A 21,069-nucleotide genomic window follows, 5' to 3' on the forward strand; every position below is an offset into this window, starting at 1 on the left:
GAATCTCTCAGATGTACTCCACTGGATATGCGCAGTTGGAGCATAATCAACCAAACGGCCTCAGGTGGCGGATTGGGATCCCTCATACGTACTCCATTGGAACTTGTGGGCTGAGGAGAGCAGGATCTGCATGCGCACAATTTTAAAAAAAAAATTTTTATTTTTTTTTTACTAATTTTTTATGAGGACCTAGCCCGATATGGAGAAGGGCTGTATACTGCAATATAAAGGCACATTGTGCCTGCAGACAGAATCTATAGAAAGCAGGGGCCTGAAATGAGGGAGGAAGTTCCGGCCTAGAAGGCCGCAAAGCCGGGGACTAAATTATCACGCCGGCCGACCGGGACTCACCGCTAGTCAGTACATAGCGAACCTGGATCGATGTCCGGAATGCGGTCACCTGAGTCCGCTGACCACGTAAGCCCATCGGAGGAGTAAATATGCGTGGCCGAAGAAATCAGAAAGAAATAAAACGGTAGGCCCAAATAAAGCCGGGGCATAAATTTTGCGGCGTCCGGCCGAGTAGGGAATCCGTTCTGCCTGCTCTCCCGGGACGGCTTAGTGGACTCCTGAAAAGGGAGCCGCCGAGAAGGTGCGTCGCTTGGCCGACCGGGAAGCCCACCCGGTCGGTCGGAGAGCGGGGTCACCGGAATAGGGCGCAGAAGGCGCCTGTTTGTAGTCGGGAAGGTGAAAGTAACATGCCGCGGCCGTGGAAAGGGATTAACCCTTTCTACTGAGGTGAGCTGGGCGACGGGTGGAGGATTCCTCACCCCCTCAAGAAGGGGCCATGTGAGGGGGACAGGGAGGGACAGTAAAACTCACCAGACTTCATCTGTGTTCTTCACCCATAGTCTTGTACCAGCAGGGCCACCCCACGACCGCTGGCACCAGGCATCAGGGGTCCATGTAGAGAAGGGCTGGGGAGGAGGTGGCCCTCTTGCTGGCAGGAAGCAGGGGAGCTAGGCTGCCCTGGTCCACTTTGTCTTCTTGGGGGAGGCAGGGCGGTGGAAAGGCAACACCGGCCAGCCTCCCAGGGAGACAGAGACGCATGCGAATCTGTGCCCCTTAACCTAAAAATAAAATAAAATAAAATAAAAACAAAAATCGTAAAAGAGCCGAGGTCTGCCTCCTACGACACTAAGCTAAAAACTGATATGCTCTCTCCAGGCTGGAGGGGGTATAGCCTGCAGGGGAGGAGTTATCACTTTTCAGCCTAGTGTCGCCTCCTAGTGGCAGCAGCAAGCTATACCCACGGTCCTGTGTCCCCCAATGATACCAGCGAGAAAAATTCCTTCCCGACTCCAATCAGGCAATCAGAATAACTCCCTGGATCAAAAATCTGTAAACCGGATCAAGTGAAGATTATGCCCCCTCGCTGGATAATTTATTTTAATTTCATTAAATTTCTTAATGAATTAAGCAGTAAACATCAATCCTTAATTAAAGAGGTTATCGAACCCCTAAAATGCCTCCCCATACGCCCAGGCCCCTCCCAGAGATTGTACTTACCTGGTCCCCAGCACCTGCTTCACTTCTGAAAAAGTGAAAACATCCGGAGTCAGGTCCTCCCCCCTTCCCCTGACGCCAGATGTTTTCATCCGCGCGATGGGGAGACGCAGCGGCAACTGTGCGGGCATCAAAAGCGACGCACGTACCGGCAACTGGGTAAGTATAACCTCTGTGAGGGGCCAGGCGTATGGGAAGGCATTTTAGGGGTTGGAAAACCCCTTTAACTCTTATCAGGCAGGTGTAATCTGGGATATTGTTTCTGGCCGGGCAGACCACTGTTCACACAGAAACTGCTGTCCAGAAACAAAGATTTCAAATGTTCACATTAACTATACCTTCACCCGACGAATGAGCATTTTCTCATTGGTTGGATGATGGGTGGCACCTTTACAAAGGACAATTACTGGGAACTGCGTCTCTAGGAAGACTGTTCCTGATACTTGCCCCGATCATCTGCCTATGTAAAGAGGCCTTTAGGCTTTAAAGGGCTTCTGTCACCCCACTAAACTTTTTTTTTTTTTGGGGTACTTATAATCCCTATACTGCAATATATCTATACATTATGTTATTAATCATTTCCGTTCAGTAGATAATGCAAAAAACATACTTTTATAATATGAAAATTACCTGTCTACCAGCAAGTAGGGCGGCTACTTGCTGGTAGCCGCCGCAAAAAAACGCCCCCTCCTCCTGTTGATTGACAAAGCCAGCAGCGATCTCCTCCTCCGGCCGGCCCTGTCAGCATTTCAAAAATCGTGCGCTTGTCTTGATTCGGCGCAGGTGCTCTGAGAGAAGGATGCTCGCCTCCTCAGCACTCCCTCAGTGTGCCTGTGCCGATGACGTCACCGAAAGAGAAGACTATATCGGCGCAGGCACACTGAGGGAGTGCTGAGGAGGCGAGCCTGCGCCGAATCAAGACAGGCGCACGATTTTTGAAATGCAGACAGGACTGGCCGGGAGGAGGAGATCGCTGCTGGCTTTGTCAATCAACAGGAGGAGGGGGCGTTTTTTTGCGGCAGCTACCAGCAAGTAGCCGCCCTACTTGCCGGTAGACAGGTAATTTTCATATTATAAAAGTATGTTTTTTGCATTATCTACTGAACGGAAATGATTAATAACATAATGTATAGATATATTGCAGTATAGGGATTTTAAGTACCCCCCAAAAAAAAAAAAAGTTTAGTGGGGTGACAGAAGCCCTTTAAGACTCTTGGTGCGAAGTGATGCGGTTGTTACAATTCATTGCCCGTTTGCATTACTCCACATGCTACAAGCAATAGACAGATTTATATGTAACAAAACATTGTAAATTATACATGGAGACAACATGAGCAGCCAGCAGAGGAGCACCAAGAATAAAACTACTCACCAGCCATCAGTCTGAGAAAGTTCTGCACGATCAAACAAGTTGAGAAGAACTGAAACCATTTCTTCTGTATCAAAGTGGCTGAGGTAAAGCTGAAAAGAACAGGATTGTCAGAAGGGCCATGGCATACTGGTCAATGAGGAAATAAGAACCAAACCGAATACAGCAAAAGCGCTTTGTGAAGACCACCCAAAACTGCATTGAAAAATAGTCTTCTAAGTGGATGCTCTTCTCAAAGAAGATGGCCAGTATGCACAATATATAGTGAAAGAGAAAGTCTGTCACTGGAAATCCAGTCTATAAGGTGTCCTTGCGGAGAGCTTTCACTGAAAATTCCTGCAATTGTACCAATTTCACCATTTCATTGAGAAAGTTGGTTCAAGGGATTTGCTACTTCCTCAAATTTGACCAAACACATATTTGAAATCCAGACAAGTGGACACCTATAGTGAACTGGTATCTGTTCACACCTATATGCGACTACTGCATCAGTACATATTAATACTGAAAGAAACGGCAAGAACTGCACCCAAGGGCAATTATGTTAGAAAAGAAAAGATTTATTTTCAAATTAAGATTTGCAGCACATATGTTGTAACTAGGAGCAGGCACAGGCTAAGGCTCTATTCACACAGTCGACGTGACAGCAGGAAAGTGCTGCCCCGCTAATCGGCAAGTGCTATTCCTGCTATCAAAATGATGGACATAATGACAAAACCAAAATGGACCCCATTATAAGCCATTGGGATCTGTAAAAATCAGTCCAGCACAGCGTTGTGGCTTACCTCAAACAAAAGTCATGATGTCGATGTGAACAGGGCCTAAACTCTACAAATAGGTTGTAATGAAAAACTGTATTCCTCTTACCGGTAATTTCCTTTTCTTGAGTCCTCCACGACGGCAGTACTCAGAGTACTGCCATCGTGGAGGACAAAAAGGGAGGAAGAAAAAAAATAAAAAATAAAATAAATGATCCTACGAGCGCTTGTTCCCCATAACTGGCCAGTGTAAATGTGACGCCAATCATCGAGTGAAAGTGTCATTGATGTGGACACCAAAATCATTGTTTCCGGGGAGCAGTTTGTCCTGTGTAGACAGCGACCTGCTGGCCAGACACAGTCAATCTGTATGAGAAAGGGCGATCGCAAAAGCAATCTCTTGTCGCCATACAGCGGAGGTGAATGATGCAAGTAAAGGCAGCTTTCACCTCCTCTGACGAGACAAACAGTTAATTCTCGATAATTGCCTGCTCAGTCATCTCATGTAAATGGATCCATGATATTCCAATAGACGCATACACCGCATCAGACAACTGCATACATATACACTGAAGAAGAAAGCCGTCTAAATCTGGCCATACGCCTTCAATAGCTGTTGAATGAACGATCATTCGGCCGACAGCGCTCTCCCATCGCCTCTATACATATATATACGTTCGGCTCGTCAGAATGCGTGTGTACGCTATGGGGGGAGCGCAGAAAGCTGCTGCCAAACAGTTCTGGTGAACAAAAAGTATCCGCAAAAATATTCATTTCGCCCTCTCCTAGTTTCCCCCAACATCATCTGTCAGGGCAAAGTTAGAAAGCTTCCCACATTCAGCGGATCAGCCAAAACTATATGTGTATGGCCAGCTTAAGGGTAGGTTCACACTTCCATTAGGTCATGGCATAGCCGGAGAGCAGCAGGAACCACTGGTTCTTCATTCACTTTAACAGGATCCGAAAACCTGTAGGATCCCATTATAGTGAATGGGGATCAAGAGGTGTGCTGCGGCATCCAGCTGTGCTGGATATAACTCCAGTAGTACGCTCCTCTGCCGGAACAGACTACCGGATTTGCCTGCCGGAGATGTGGCGACATATATTAGTAACTGCTATGAGAATATGTAAGTCAATAAATATTATCAATGACTGACCTTAAATGACTGCAAGGCAGACAAAAGCACCTCAATGTCATCATCCTTGAGACGCGCTAGAATTGCTTCTTTAATAAAGGACTCCTCAAAACCAGCCTGAGGGTGAAAGGTAAGAAAAAAATGCTTAGATTATTTACAGTAAAAAGAAAGAAAGGGCTGTAAGTAGTTAAAAGGGTAATCCGACTGTTTATAACTGATGACTTCTCCTCTGGATAGGCGATTAGCATCTGATCTGTGGGGGTCCTACACCTGGGACCCCAACAATTAGCTGTTTGGGAAGGCCCTGCCGCTCCTGTCATCAGTTACTAAGGCTTCCCGTTATATTTGTAATCCGTTCAAAATAACGGAAAGTAAATAAATAACGAAAAGCCAACAAACACTAAGGGAAAGCATATTTTTAAATGGACTGACGAAACTGATCCGTTTAGAAAACGGACACAATGCATCCGTTCACTTTCCGTTATTCATTGTTTTTAAACACTGATTGCATAACGGATCACATACAAAGCAATCCGTTACAATCCGTCACTCATTGACTTTAATGCAAAACAAAATGGATCCGTCACAAATATGTTATTTTAGACGGGAGCAAAAGTCCTGCATGTAGGACTTTTCCCCCCCCCCCCCCCCGTTTTAAAATAATGTGAAGCTGATGGAAAGGAGCCAAACGGAGTGTAACTGACACTTTATCACCTCCATAGAAGTGAATGGGATTTACAACGAATCGTTTATTTGCGTTTTATTCATCCTCTGAACGGATGAATAGAACAGAAATCCAGAAGGTGATGTGAACGAGATCTAACAGTCAGAAAACCCCTTTAAGATACCTTTAAAGGGGTTTTTGGAGATTAGCAAAAAGCTCTGATTGTTTCCCAAGAACACTAGCACTGCCCACAGGCTGCATCTAGGTATTGCAACTCAGATCTGTCTATATAAACTCAGTTTCTGGTACCCTAGAGCATTGCATACATTTTCACTATACAATGAATAGACTATACTTACCGAAACTGGAAAAGGTCCTTTAAAATAAAAAAGGAACCCATGCAAAACGGTACACTGTCCCCTGGACTTAAAGGGGTATTCTGGTTGTGACTAATTATCTCCTGCCCCACCCTCCTATTGCTGCCCTGCACAGACCTCCTGCCCCTACTTATTGTACGAATCCCCCTCCGAGCCCCTTCCACCTACTTGCTGTGTCCACCCCTCCTGTCCATCCAGGGCCTGGGCCCGTCTCACTCCTCTGCCTCTCATTATGGTGGTGTGTAAACCGCATGTACCATAAGGACCTTCTAACGTCACAGGGTCACGTGACTGTGCCCCCAACACCGTACTGTGCACCCTTACCACACCCTGTACAGTGCCCCTAGTCATTCCCTGTACTGTGCCCTCTTATACGGTCACTGTATGGTGGCGTTATCCAGTTACTGTATGGCGGTTTTATCTGGTCACTGTATGGAAGTATCCAGTCACTGTATGGAGGTGTTAACCAATAACTGTATGGCCATAACTGGATCTCCTTCCCTGCCCACGCCACTGGGATTTTTTTTTAGACCTGGCATAAGTGGGGAAAAGTTTCAGATTGCTGACCACCAGCACCAGGTTGTGCGCTCTGTCAGTACATGGCGGCCTCCCCTCTCTGCTCCAATTTGTACTGGTGCTTATTCTGACACTAGGGCTGGGTTCACATCACATTTTTGCCATCCGTTTAATGTATACATTAACAGATGCCTCAGACTGATGCCGTACAGTGGTGTCCATAGTATTAAAAAAAAAAGTATGTATTTTTTTTTTACTGGACTCTGCAGGATACAAAAACATGGTGTGCTGCACACTTGTATACAGTACCTTTTTTGAATACATCAAACGAATAAAAAAAAGCTAATGTAAACCCACTGGGGGGGGTGTTCGTACAAAAATTTGCTGTGGGGCCCAGTCAGTTCTAGCTAGTGAGGGCCCCTTACAAAGTATAATGACCCCCATACAGTATAATGACCAGTGGGGACCACTGGGGGGGTCATTATTCTGAATGACGAGCGACTAGGGTTAATTATTCTGAATGGAGGGCCACTGTGGGGTCATTATACTGTCTGCCCAAGGGCCCACATGAACCTAGAAGCGGCCCTGGCGACAGTGCACACACTCGACCTGCCGCTACATTCATTTTAGCAACCCCACCCCTAGAGGTACAGGGTACTTGTTTTCGTGATCACCAATAGTTATTCTATGGAGAAGAGATAACTTGCCAGAGCGGAATACCCCTTTAATCCACAGCAGTCATTACTGTACATTGAGCTATCACGCAACAGTCTGCCCTACAAAAGACTTGGTTCAGTCTGAGTAAGTTGAGCCCCTCAAGATGACAAATGGCACAAAATATTACATTTTGCACGTGACTGGCCGCTGACCCCAATCCACCGACACAAAGAGCAGCGACTCACCTTGGACTTCTCGATGACGCCCTTGAGATGCAGTAAAGCGAGGTGTCTTACGGCGGCCTGGGGGTGGTTCAAGCTAAGCAGGAGCGAGGTGTCACAGTCCGCCAGTAACTGAAATAGTTTGGGAATTATTAGGAGCTCTCAAAACAGACGTCACAGGAAAACGTTCTAAAAATCATCGGAAATATGAAAAGAGGGAATGACCAGGACATGATGGAGGCTCGTACCTCATGTTTTCCTCCACTGGTAGAGAGCGCAATGAACTGGTGAAACAAGTCTTGTTTCTCTTGGTCTTTTGTATCCTTCAGCTGTCTTTCCAAGACAAAATCCAGAGCTTCAGGATATCTAAAGACACAGAAAAGATGTAATGACGTGATCCAAATGTTCTAAAGGGGTAGTCAGGAGTCCATTCACTACAAAGGGAGCAGCGCTGCAGTCACCGCCCCATCCACTACACAATGGACAGAGCTGTGGATTTCCAGCATCAACGCTACACTAAAGGAGCTGATTGGTAGGGGTGCAGGGTGGCGATCAGACATGAATGGCCTATCCTATCAAAATCCAGGACAAACCCTTTAATAACCATTTACCGTCTATGCAATGAAGCAACACTTTCATAAAAAGGCATGGTTCTGCTCTTTTCTCATTAGTTGGTAGGGTAACACAGACCATTGCCTTTGCATTTAATTTGCTGTGCTCCAATAAAGGGGTATTCCGGTTATAACTATCAGATCGGTACAGCTCGGACACCCACCGATCACGAGAACTGGGGCCCCGTACCCTGTGGAGCCCCCTGAAACAGAGAGAGTGGCTGGTCGGAAAGGCGCACTGCCGCTTCATTTATTTCTATAGGAGATAGCCTAGTACAGTGCTCGGTTACTCCGGCGCTCCCACAGAAGTGCATTTCTGACCAACCATTCCATCCATTTCAGGGAGGCTCCACATGGTACGGGGCCCTCATTCTCATGATCGTGGGAGTCCAGAAGGTAGGACCCCCACCGATATGATAGTTATCGCCTATACTGGGGATCGATGATAACTTGTTATACCCGGAAAACCCCTTTAATTATATTTTAGCATGCTGTACAGGGCCATATAAGTCCTAACATTACAGGGGTACATATTTCATTATACAAAGAGTAAAGGTTACTCTTTGTATAATGAAAAAGTTGTACGTTGCTACAAATTACTTTCTGTATAAATTCCTTGCAGTTTTCAAGGAAAACTACACCTGTTTATGTCCAGGGTATCTGTTTATGTCCAGGGTATACAAACCAGATACCAGACTTATTACAGTTACAGTATGGACATCAGCAAGATGTCCTTCAACGAGCCGTTCCCCTATGCATCCATCACATGACCACACATTGCTTTTGATTCCCTGGAAGTAAACAAACGTTCCAAATGCATGACAGCAAGCAGAGATCTTGAGAACCGAGAAGAACCACGCAGAAAGAAAAAAAAATAATCAAATGCTGCCGACTTCTGTATTTTTCACCCCATAAGAAGCACTTTTTCTGCCAAACTGGGGGAGGAAGGTCACTGCGTCTTATGGGACAAATACAAATGAGCGTTTCTATTATGGAAGCGCTCATTAGTACCGGAGGACGCGGTGAATGCAGCGCTCCCCGGGCTCTGTACTCACCACTTCCTGGTCCTCTGCCGTCGGCTGTGCACAGAGCGAGGATGCTCTGTCACCTCACGCTGTGTGTGTCGAGTCATAGCACAGCCAGGAAGAAGAAGAAAGAAGAAAGAAGAAAGAAGAAAGAAGAAAGAAGAAAGAAGAAAGAAGAAAGAAGAAGAAGAAAGAAGAAAGAAGAAAGAAGAAAGAAGAAAGAAGAAAGAAGAAGAAAGAAGAAAGAAGAAGAAAGAAGAAAGAAGAAGAAAGAAGAAAGAAGAAAGAAGAAGAGAGTACCGGAGGTGAGGAGTGGCGGCGTACAGAGCAGGAAAGGTGTGATTAGAGGCTGGGGGCTGTTATTTAAGGTCTGATTGGGAATCACACATTGGGGCTGTGAGCTGTGGTCTCAATACAATGGGGGTTTGATTGGTGGTCTGACCTGAGGTCTCATGAAAAAATTTTTTTTTTCTTATTGTCCCTCCTCTAAACCTAGGGGCATCTTATAGGGCAAAAAATACGGTACATGCAACAACAGGAGTGAAAAGGGTCAGAGCTGAAGTGCGCAATAGTCCAGGGGCCCAATGCTGCCCCCAGAAAACCGGACACAGATAATGATTGCTTGCACATGGCTGATCATAAGTACTTTCCAGGAGAAGAGGCATGGTGCCCCCCCTTAGGAGCAGGGACCATATATCAGGGCTTGCCCCTTTGGCACTCCACACCGGTCTATATGTGAGCGGGGGCCCTCCAAGCATGCAGCTCTTTCCATTGCAGTTTAAACTGTTACTACAACATCCATGGTTATTCTGGAGTGTGCCGACTGGGGGAGAAGGGGGCCCTCGTTCACCCAGTAGGACCTGGAAATGAACCTGTACTTTTCAGACAGTTATGCCATAAATGTCTCAAGAGTTAATAGCCTTTTACTGCGACTATTGGGCACGGTACAATGACAATACTGACTTGGCCTACATACTTGTTTTCAAAGAGCCTGATGAGCGGGAGAAAACATTGGCTCAGTTCAGCCATCTTGTCATCATCTGCTTGATGTTCTTCTCCATATAAAAGGAATTCCTCCAGGAATGTGCTGCAGACAAATCAGAATGACAAGAGTTACATCACTCACTATCTGCATATAAAACTAATGATTGGATATATGTCCTGGGGGATGCGGAACAAACGGAAGAATATGACATGAAATGTGACTAGAGTATAAGAGCTTGGGGGTTGTGTCACTTCAGTAAATGGTATATGTAGAGAAAGTTAATACAAGGCACTTACTGATGTATTGTGATTGTCCATATCGCCTCCTTTGCTGGCAGGATTCATTTTTCCATCAAATTATACACTGTTCGTTTCCATGGTTACGACCACCACTGCAATCCAGCAGAGGTGGTCATGCTTGCACACGATAGGAAAAAGTGCCGGCACCATGGGAGCACACATAGGCACACGTGCACAGCAGCAGCTCCCCTCCCAGACACTTTGTACCTGTTCTGCAGTGGTGGTCGTAACCATGGAAACGAGCAGTGTATAATGTGATGGAAAAATATATCCAGCCAGCAAAGGAGGCAATATGGACAATCACAATACATTAGTAAGTGCCTTGTATTAACTTCCTCTACATGATAAATGCCATTTGCTGGAGTGACAATCCCTTTAATATCATATTAGCTTTCATATCCCAAGCTCCATATTCTAGGTGCAATATTCAGGATGCAGTACTCAGGGAGCGGCATAAAAAGTTCTACTTCCTGTGTGTAATGGGGAGCTGCAAGTGAAGAAAGGTCACATCGGGTCCTGTCATCTCTCACCCTATACAGCCTCTCAGATGATATGTGCCTTCTGACTATCACATATGGGGGAGGGGCTCCATTCTTCTACTAAAGGCATGAGAAGATGAGGAGTTGCACATCTGATCATCTCCTGCACGTAATGCAACAGATGTGAACTCTTTTATAGCAGGCGTTTAGTTAGTGTCAGACACTGCGAGCCACAGGCATGACGTTTCCTGCATTTCTTATAACACATTTTGATGCAAAGTTGCCTGAGGGTGCCCACTGTGAGGTGCAGGTGGCATTATCATGTCGTGGCATTTCCTTACAGAATACATACATTGGAATACCAGTATGTTGTTATTTGCAGTGAAAGGGTTAAAACAAGTTTGTTCCTTAAAAAAAAACACTGCTTTATATAAAAAATTTAAATAAAATCCTTCTTACCGAGCTACTAGCTTATCCAAGTCTTTCTGCAGCGGGATGTTCTGAAGGATTGCCTCTAGATTACTTCTACACAACTCAGGGCTGAGGACATCTTCATGTTGTTCTGAAGAAAAAGAAACACGGGGTGGGAGGAAGATTTATCAAAACTGGTGTAAAGAGAAACTGTCCACAGCAACCAGATTCCACCTTTTTTATTTTTCACAGCTCCTTTGGAAAATGAAAGCCAGTTCTACTTTACACCAGATTGATAAGTCCCCCCGAAGGGCTTTTCAAAAAAATGAATAATAGAAGGGTATAAAATTATAAAACACACAAATACCTAAATGTAAAAAAAAAAATCTTTTTTTTTTTTTAAATGTTCAACTGTTTTATTCTATAGGGTTAAGTTTCGTCCCATCTGCAGAGTATATTGCTTTCATTTTCACACTGAACCTGTCAGGTTGAGGCTCCGATGCTCAAAGTATAGCCTATATCTCTGAACTCCTGACAGCTCATAAACACTTATTAGGCTGTATTCTTATCAGTTTGACAATTGAGCTATAATTAGTGTTTTTGAGCTGTCAGGAATTCAGAATTAAGGGCTGTGCATCCAGCATCAGAGCAGCAAACCTGACAGGTTCAGTGTGAAACTGAAAGCACCATACTCTACACATGAAACCGGCTGAAACTTAAAGGCTATGTACACCTTTGGGGCCATTTTTTTTATTATTATTATTATTGCACTGTACTCATTTTGAGCTAAAATAATTTTTGTAATTGATCTTTATTTAAAAATGTTTAGCCCTTTCCTCTGTACAGCCTTGAGATTCTCTAGTAGCATGCGGTCTGTTTTCACTGTGTTCCAGCCAGCTCAGCTGACGACTCGTTATCTCTGCTCTTTGACATTATAAACACTCATTTTAGCTCATTTCTTATCTTATGGTGTATCTAGCCTTTTAAAAGATAGGAACTGTCAATGCAATTCTGCTGGACTGCCATCAATACACGGAATACATTCATACCTGCGGCGGAGGGAACAATGGCATGGACTAGATTCGGGAGGAGGTATTCCAGTAAGGAGCTTGTGTCGTGGGAGGAAGAGATTTTCTGAAGCACACTGACTAATTCTGGGACCTTACACAGATGTAAAAATGGTCTGAAGAAAGAGTAAACAAAATGGAGTAAGTCAATATCACGGAAAACTTCCTCTACTTCCCATTTTAGTAAATACTTGTATTCCCAGTGGAATAATAATCCCAGAGCATCTTTTCTCCTCTATTATTCCTCCTGAAAACGTACAAATAAATGAACAACTGTGACCTACCAGTTGGGGGTGTCAATGCACTGTCTACTAGTTTCCAATCAGTGCTGCCAGTATCTGGCTGTATAGGGACACACCCCTTTGACCAGGCTGATCCTAAAACGCAGTTTTCAAATGTATTCATGCATTTCTAGGAGGGATAACAGAGGAACTGGACAAAGCAGAGCTGCTCCAGCATTCGTATCTAATGCATTTAGTATAACATACAATTCAGGGCAGCTGACAGATCCTCTTTAAAGACAAAGAGACAACATCTTCCCGTGTACTCTACTAACGGAATATGGATTTGAGCCGCTCCGAGTATTTCATGTGGCCTACGGGCTCGGACTCATCAGAATAGGAAAGAAATGTATTGCATGCCAGTAAAGAAACACATCCTCTATACTCGGAGATACTCACTTCTTCCCCACGTTTTTGGACTGCTGACTCTGTAAAAGAATGATTATGGACCCCACGCCTTCCCGGACCAGAGATGGTGTCTTCAGCAGGTTGCGGCTGAGCTGCGATGCTAGGGCTTTCACCAATGTAGGCTCCATGACAGTTTTCACAGATAACTGGCAGACTATCATGTAGGTGGCAGCTTTGTAATCTACCAGAGAAGACTTCAACCCCTACAGAAGAAAGTGATGCATCAATTAAAAAGGGACTATACTAACTTCCTGATGCCGAGAATGTACGAGGATTACACGGCAGACTTTCAGTGCAAAACCCGCACAGTGTTGCGGCCATAACATGGACTCTTATAGATGCAGTGATTGGGTGAGAAGTCATTTCCAGCATGTCAAGAGAGGGACCCGAAAGTGGAGACTGGTGGGGGAGCAGGAAGCTTCACAACAGGAGATGATCGGTAAGGAGAGCATGAAATATATAGTGTTACACCGTCTTGAGCCCGTTAAAAAGAATACAGCCAACCCCTTTACGTGGCCAACATGCTCATAGTAATAGACATCATGCTCATTTTTGCCCAATAGTGTTAATTTGCTCACTTTCTTGACCACTGCCAACCAGAAATAAAATCAATACTGTGGATGAGAAAGCATATTCTTAAGGCTACTTTCACACTTGTGGCAGAGTGATCCTGATCAGTCAAAAAAATGCATTATAATGCCGGATCCGTCTTTCCGGTGTCATCCGGCAAAACGGATCTGGCATTTATTTCTCACACTTTTTTTGGTCTGCGCATGCGCAGACCGGAAGGACGGATCCGGCACTAATACATTCCTATAGAAAAAAAATGACGGATCTTCAGTTTTTTTCACCGGTCAAAATGACTGAACTGAAGACATCCTGATGCACCCTGAACGGATTACTCTCCATTCAGAATGCATGGGGATAAAACTGATCAGTTCTTTTCCGGCATTGAGCCCTTTTGACGGAACCCAGTGCCGGAAAAGAAAACCGCTAGTGTGAAAGTACCGTAACTGCTCCATTAAAATCTGATGGAAGCCTACTAGACGACTGTTGGACATGGACTCATCAAAGCCAACTACTAATAGTTCTACCATGAGATAACTATCTCGTATCATGGGGAAACATCCCTTCTCTCTAAAAATCTGAAAAAAAAAAATCCCTGGATCATTGCCTCACCTCCAGAAATCTAGTATCTTACTATAATGCGACACTAACAGTTCATAGGATAAAACCGAATGACAGAATATCACATGTAGTAAATGCAGTGACAAAGTATCACGAAAAGGCAAAACAAAAAAGTTTAGGCAAGTCCGGCACCTATAGGGGTTGGCCCAGCAGGACAAACCGTGTCCATATGCAATATGAGGGCATACAAGAGCAGCTCATCTATGTATCACACGGTCGCATGCTCATTTCAATGACTCCGCTATGTAAATTAGCTGGGATAGACCGCTTCTATTTAGGAAAAAATTGTCTGCGAGACATCAAAGGAATCTGTCCGCAGTTTTAATCCCTATTCACACAACCATATTTTTGGGCCGCAGATTGTACACAGACCCATTCATTTCAATTGGTCCACAAAAAAAACACCAAAAGCACAGTGTGTGTTCAGCAGTCCCTCAAAAAAGATAGCGCATGTCCTATTCTTGTTCATTTACGGACAAGAATAGGCTTTGTTACAATGTGTCTGCACAAAAAAAAAAAAAAAATCATATCATTCAGATGTGAATGCACCCTTGTGCTGCTAGGCTGTAATAGCTCCTGCGCATGCCGATGAGTCCTGACATTCATGAGCTCCCGCTCTCCCCGCCTCCTCCTGCTGCTGATTGGCAGTTTTAATCCAACTGAAATCAGCAGCAGGGGGCGGGGAGAGCGGGAGCTCATGAATGTCAGGACTCACCGCCATGCACAGGATTTTAGCAGAACCGCTAGGGCTATTAAAGAAAGTGATCCAGTGTTTTCCTAAGGAGATCTGTCACTAGGTTATGCTGCCCTTTGTGAGGACACCATCAAACTGGTGACAGATTCCCTTTAAAGGGGTTCTCATCACATCTTTGCCCTACCTTTATTGTATACCTTGGGGGGAAAAAGGGTGCAAAACCCAATGACACTATGCTTTTCCATTCTGCAGAGTCCAGCAGGAAAACGTATAAGTTAATGGTTACGCTTTTTTACGATGGAACTAGGATGACGAATGTCCCTGTATGGCATCCGTCAGAGGCATCGTTTCCTGCGCACATTAGATGTGGGACAAAAATGTGATGTGAACTCATCCTAAGGCTACATTCACACTCGCGTTTTGGGTGGATCCGTCATGGATCTGTAAAAACTGATCCGTTACAATAATACAACCGCATGCATCGGTCATGAACTGTAACTGTATCTGTAACATAGCCAAGACGGATCCGTCATGAACAGCATTGAAAGTCAATAGGGGACGGATCCGTTTTCAATTGTGCCAGATTGTGTCAGAGAAAACGGATCCGTCCCCATTCACTTACATTGTGGGTCATGACGGATCCGTTTGGCTCAGTTTCGTCAAGTGGACAGCTAAACGGTGCAGGCAGCATTTTGGTGTCCGCCTCCAGAGCGGAATGGAGACGGAACGGAGGCAAACTGATGCATTCTGAGCGGATCCTTTTGCATTCTGAATGCATTAGGGCAAAACTGATCCGTTTTGGACCGCTTGTGAGAGCCCTGAACAGATCTCACAAATGGAAATCTAAATGCCAGTGTGAAAGTAGCCTAAGCTGCTGTAGGACAAAAGCCCCATCGTAAATATCCAAGCGGAGGAGGAAGATGCCCAGTGACCATCACTTTCCCTCCTGATTGTGGGCCCCTCAGCCGAGTTCCCCAGCAAACAGTTGCTGACAGCACACACAGATGCCTAGGCCTGAATACTCGCCAGCAGAGGTGCAGAAGGGAAAGTTAAATAGCAACAATTCAGCTAAATGGTAACCATTTATAGTGGCTTTCCAAGATATTGGTCCTTTAAAATTAGCAAGTGGTACCTAATGAAAGAATCATAAACCCCTGTTCTCCATCGCTCTGTTCCGGCTCCCAGGTTCTGTTCCGCGAGCTTCCTGTCTCTGGCCTGTTTACTTTCGGTTAGGCTGAAGTGCACCACTGCAGCCAATGACTGCCCTCAGCGGCGACGTGTCCCAAAGCAGCACATAACCCAGTGACTTGCTGCTTTTGGACATGTCACCACTGCTGTCCCCATCCGAAAGTTAACAAGCCTTGAAAAAAGGAAGAACGCAGAAAGGAGCCAGGGTGCCAGAACGGAGCTGCTGGGGGGGGGGGGGGGGGGGCGCAGGTCAGTATAATTTTTTTTCTAATCAAAAAGAAAAGGGTCAAAATTCTAGAAATCCCTGTTAATGTACAGTCGCTCAGAGAGCCGAGGGCCTACAGCAAGAGCCATGGAGCAAATATTCATAATCATACCTTCTGCACATAAGGAAGGAGTTTGGCGACAAAGGTGTCAGAGATCTTATCCGCAGCATCCAAAGCAGCCACTATGGTGGAGACATAAAACGATATCAGGACCCTCAGCTTGGCCTTGCCTTCCGAGTCTTCTGAAAACGCCTAATGAAAGAAATCCAAAGCATCAAGCGGACAATTCTATTACAACCACATATTGTATAAAATCTACAGTACTACATATTCTAAGAGCTGGATAGGAAGGTGAACAACTACAAACCTTCACAGATTTCGTGACCAAACTGCAAATAAACTCCATAAACCCCATGTCCTTGTAGCAATGTGTGATTAGGGTGCTTCTGGCAAGAGGGACCCCCGGTTTCTGGATAAAATACGGAAAAAGACAACAGAATATAACACAGTCATATAAATATAGTGATGTACAATATTTTAAGTAAAGCTAAATTCCAGGTGCAAATCAGCCTGTGGGATGAGCGCTGGTTTGGGAAAGTACTTACTATAGCCCCCCATATACATATTTAGATATAAAGGAGAGCACCCACCACACACTGGAGGATGTTGGGAGTATTCCCTGACATATACCTCTGACAGGTCCATAGGCTTCCATGCACCCAAAGAAGTGGAAACAAAAGGGTGTCCTTATGACTAGGTCTGCATGCATCAGCATACCTTTCTGCTCAGTATATAGGAAAGAACAGTCTATAACTTCCTATGCAAATAAAAAAAAATATGGGAGCCTATAACCGACATCTCATTCTATGTCCATACACCAGGAATGTCACAGCTTTCCACTGAAGATATACTACTAGGGTAACACCCTACGTATATAAGCAGCGTTATCTGAAAACAGGATGCGAACAGAAGCCAACTTGTTCACGCAACCAATACATGGTAATGATATTAAAGGGGTATTCCCATCTGAGACACTAGGATATGCCATCAACATCAGATAGGAGTGGGTTCCACCTCTTGGACCCAAGAGGGGGAGTAATCACATATGCACAACCACCCTCTGTTCACTACTATGGGGGTTCTGAAATTAGCAAAGCGTTGGCTTATCTATTACTGGCAGTCCCATGGCGGCGAATGGAGAGGTGGCTGCATTCGCTCGGCTATTTTCGGAAGCCCCATAGCAGTGAATGGAGAGCAAGCTGCATGGTGTGGTCCCCTTCATTTCGGGGCCATTGTTCTGGACATAGAAGTGGATCCTGAGGTTGGACCCACACCTATCGGACACTGATGACATATGTAAGAGCGGCCCATCAGAAGCCTCCAGCAACAGTATCCAAAAGTAAACAATCCGCCCTTGCCCTGCGCAATGCCGCACAGTGCAGGGTAAGGGGAAGCCTCGGAGCGTGAAAAGCTCCGATGCGCCACTCATCCATGGTGAATGAGTACCGATCAAGTCTGAACCCATACAACCCCTTTTAGAGTCCTAAACAGTATCTGGATTTACCTTAATGGATAAAGCGGTCATTATTTCATCAGTCACCACCCAGTGCTGACATTTTTTCATATTCTTAGCATGGAATATTATATTTACAGCTGATCTTGTGGCTATAGAGTCATGATACAGAACAAGACTCTGTATTCACACACAGGGCACTGTCAATCCCAAATAATCCAGATGGGAACATCCCCTTCCTGTTGTTGAAAATATAACCTAACTCAAATGACAGTATGCCATGCCAGCAAGGACAAGCAACTTATTAACTTAGAAAAATTACAATATAAAATAATGCTTTCTGGAAGAGACCATCAATATTTGATTGGCGGGGGTCTGACACCCCACACTTTCATGGATCAGCCGTTTCAGAATAGCTTCAGCATTGGAAGTACACAGCTCCAGCCACTGTGTGGTGGGACGGGGCTGGCCGTGGCGTTATGTACAGCAGGAAAGAAAACGGTCACTTATCCTCTGAAGGCGAGTGACTGCGGGGTCAGCGTGCGGTATCAGACTCATTTCTCCTGTAGCGCTAGCTATGGGCTTTGGCAGATCAGAACAGGAGTGACAAGCCGCTGAAACCAGGGGTCTGTCTGCCACTCAGGGAGGGTAGCATACGTAACAAACAGGTTCCCTTGAAGTATTTGAAGATGACGCTGACCCAAAATGGAAAAACTTGGAGTGGGCAAACCAGTGGCAAGTCTTTTTAGGGTGTAGATCAGGGATCAGCAACCTTCGGCACTCCAGCTGCTGTGAAACTACAACTCTAAGCATGCAAACAGGCTCAGCTGCTCTTCTAACTCCCATAGAAGTGAATGAGGCATTCTGGGAGAGTTGTAGTTTCTGAAAAACTGGAGTGCAGGAGGTTGGTGATCTCTGGTGTAGACTATGAATAGGAACATTCACCATCACCTGTAAGTTTCATTCATGTGGCTAGAGGTCCTACAGTGATCTACTCAAATGGGATGTGACCAATTTAATAGCTACCTGAATTGGATGCAGCCAGTTCCACCTGTGCGTGGGGTCTTCAATCTTCAAGAGCTGAATGACTCGGACAAATAATTTCGTTTCATGATATGGCAGAACACAGCCTATCAGACTGTCTTGATTGTAGAGATGGATATGAAACCTGCACAACACAGACACTATAATTACTATATATCAGCCATAAAGGCACCAAATTAAAAGCGGGATATCTCGTGGCCAGCTTAAAGTGGCATTGCATGTTACAGGGACCTACAGACCTCCACCGATCTATAGAATAATGGGATAAAACCTGCGCTTAGCACGCTCTCGAGTGCGACATAGTCTCGTTTCCTGTCCTGCAGTGATTAGGGAGATCGGTGAGGGACAACTTTTGATACGTCCCTATAACATGACAACAGTTTAATAAAAGTACAGTTAATTAAACACTTTAAGAATTTTCACCCCACACAAGTATCTTTAAAGGGGTATTCTGATCTAGGATTTACCATCAATGTCAGATAGGTGCAGGTTCTACCTATCTCCAAAATGGGGCCCTCTATTCACTGCTATGGGAGTTACGAAAAGCACACTCTGCTATTTTTGGAAGTCCCATAGCAATGAATGGAGAGGGCACCATGCAATCATGGCCACCTTTCCATTCACTGCTATAGGACTGCTGGAAATAATTGAGGAAGCACTCTGCTATTTTCTGAACTCCTATAGCAGTGAACAGAGGGTGGCCGTGCATGCGCGGCTGCTCTCCCTTCACTTCCAGTGGCCCATTAAAGGGGGATGGGAGGTTTTATGTATTTATGGCATATCCTGTTTAAAAGGGTATTCCAGAATTTGAATATCAATTTCCTATCAGGAAAGGCCATCAATATCAGATTGCTGAGGCTATGACAGCCCCCACCCTGCACTGAAGTGAATGGGGGCAGAGCTGCAGTCACAAGCTGCACAACTGTGTAGTCCAGGAGCCACCCTGAAACAGCTGATCGGCGGGGTGTCAGGCCCCTGCCAATCAGATATTGAGGTCCTATCCTGAGGATAGGTAACAGTATTAAAATCCCTTTACAGGTGGGAACATTTCCTTTTATGTATCGTGACACTGAGTACCGCACCTGTGAATAAGCCATTCCATGCACTTCTGGGCTGGCTTCAGCATGAAGTATGGGGAAAGGTGGGTAAGAAACAAAGATATGCTCTCGTCCAGCTGTTGGTTCACGGCTTTGGTCTGCACACTGCGCTCCATGCTTTGAGAAGTGTTACTGAACAGAGTTTCCTCGAAGACTGCAAAGGAGGCGTCAATCCCCATGAGCTCTTCAAGTCCAGTGCATCCTGCAAAATGATTGAGTACACCGTATATAAAGTTCCTCTAATACGTCTCAGTACAAATACCAAATGGGTTCAAATAGTTCTTTACAATACTCTACTGGGAAGGTTCAAGAGCACCAACAAAGGGCCAACCGAATGCATTCCTGTTATTTGCCCTTTCTGCAGGCAAAATATGGTTTTGGAACCCGTATCTGCAACCTCAACTACTTTATAATGTACAGACGCCAAGACCCACCAAAATAAAGGAGATACAGCATTTTGTAGAGTACTGAACCCCTCCTTTCAGACGAGATGAAGATATGCTATAGACTGGATGTCGATACCGGACCTTCACCATGCCCAAACTGGGTGCAGTGCCGCAGCCCCTTCCTTTAAACTTTAGCTGGGGGTTGTAGAGCCTGTCTCATACCAGATGAGTATTTCTGACATGTAAATAGTGTTCAATAATGGAGGGCTCACTTTAATTAAAGGGTACCTATCATTTAGACATATGTCAGAGTGACATGTCAGTTTGATCAGTGGTGGACTGAGTGCTGAGACCAAAGAGGCAGAAGAACGTACGATAGCCGAGTGCGGGGACAACCATGCTCAGCTCTCCTCCAAGCAAGCAGTGTAGGGTCTCACAGACTTTCTTTGAACCTGCACACCGCTTGCTTTTCTCTCTCCATGGAAAGTCGACTAAAAGCAGAGGGTCACAGTTCTCAGATGATCCACTACGGCATGTCAAACGTTTGATAAAATGGCAGGTACCCTTTAACGGAGGCATCGTGTGTAACTGCGGCATGACCCTAATGACTTAGGGCTGTTTCACACGAGCGGATGCCGTGCGTGGCATCTGCTCCGTGAAAGAGTGCCAAGACCCGATGCAGACTGCAGAGGGACGGAGCATTAACATGACTGATAATGCTCCGTGCCTTTGCAGTCTGCATCGGGTCTTGGCACTCTTTCACTGAGCAGATGCCACGCACGGCATCCGCTCGTGTGAAACAGCCCTTAGAATGAATTATAAAAGGAAAGCCAGTGCTTAATATATTCTATACCAGGGGTCAGCAACCTCCGGCACTCCAGATTTTGTGAAACTGCAACTCCCAATATGCTCCATTCACTTCT

At 45.2% G+C, this 21,069-nt stretch overlaps 1 protein-coding gene across 1 annotated transcript in view; it reads right to left on the bottom strand.

The window, feature by feature from the left end:
- HEATR1 (HEAT repeat containing 1) overlaps positions 1 to 21,069 on the bottom strand; it is a 94,003-nt gene that overhangs the window by 68,774 nt on the left and 4,160 nt on the right. Inside the window, exons 3-14 of the mRNA XM_044292376.1 lie at positions 19,746 to 19,962; positions 18,646 to 18,787; positions 16,474 to 16,575; positions 16,218 to 16,358; positions 12,762 to 12,973; positions 12,064 to 12,197; positions 11,063 to 11,165; positions 9,817 to 9,927; positions 7,453 to 7,570; positions 7,229 to 7,336; positions 4,791 to 4,886; positions 2,879 to 2,967 (exon numbers count right to left, since the gene is read on the bottom strand). Coding sequence (XP_044148311.1) covers positions 2,879 to 2,967; positions 4,791 to 4,886; positions 7,229 to 7,336; positions 7,453 to 7,570; positions 9,817 to 9,927; positions 11,063 to 11,165; positions 12,064 to 12,197; positions 12,762 to 12,973; positions 16,218 to 16,358; positions 16,474 to 16,575; positions 18,646 to 18,787; positions 19,746 to 19,962 — 1,573 coding nt within the window. The remainder of the gene's footprint in view (positions 1 to 2,878; positions 2,968 to 4,790; positions 4,887 to 7,228; positions 7,337 to 7,452; positions 7,571 to 9,816; positions 9,928 to 11,062; positions 11,166 to 12,063; positions 12,198 to 12,761; positions 12,974 to 16,217; positions 16,359 to 16,473; positions 16,576 to 18,645; positions 18,788 to 19,745; positions 19,963 to 21,069) is intronic.

The sequence above is a fragment of the Bufo gargarizans genome, chromosome 4 (genome assembly GCF_014858855.1).
Source record: "Bufo gargarizans isolate SCDJY-AF-19 chromosome 4, ASM1485885v1, whole genome shotgun sequence".
In the NCBI taxonomy this organism is placed as follows: Eukaryota; Metazoa; Chordata; class Amphibia; order Anura; family Bufonidae; genus Bufo; species Bufo gargarizans.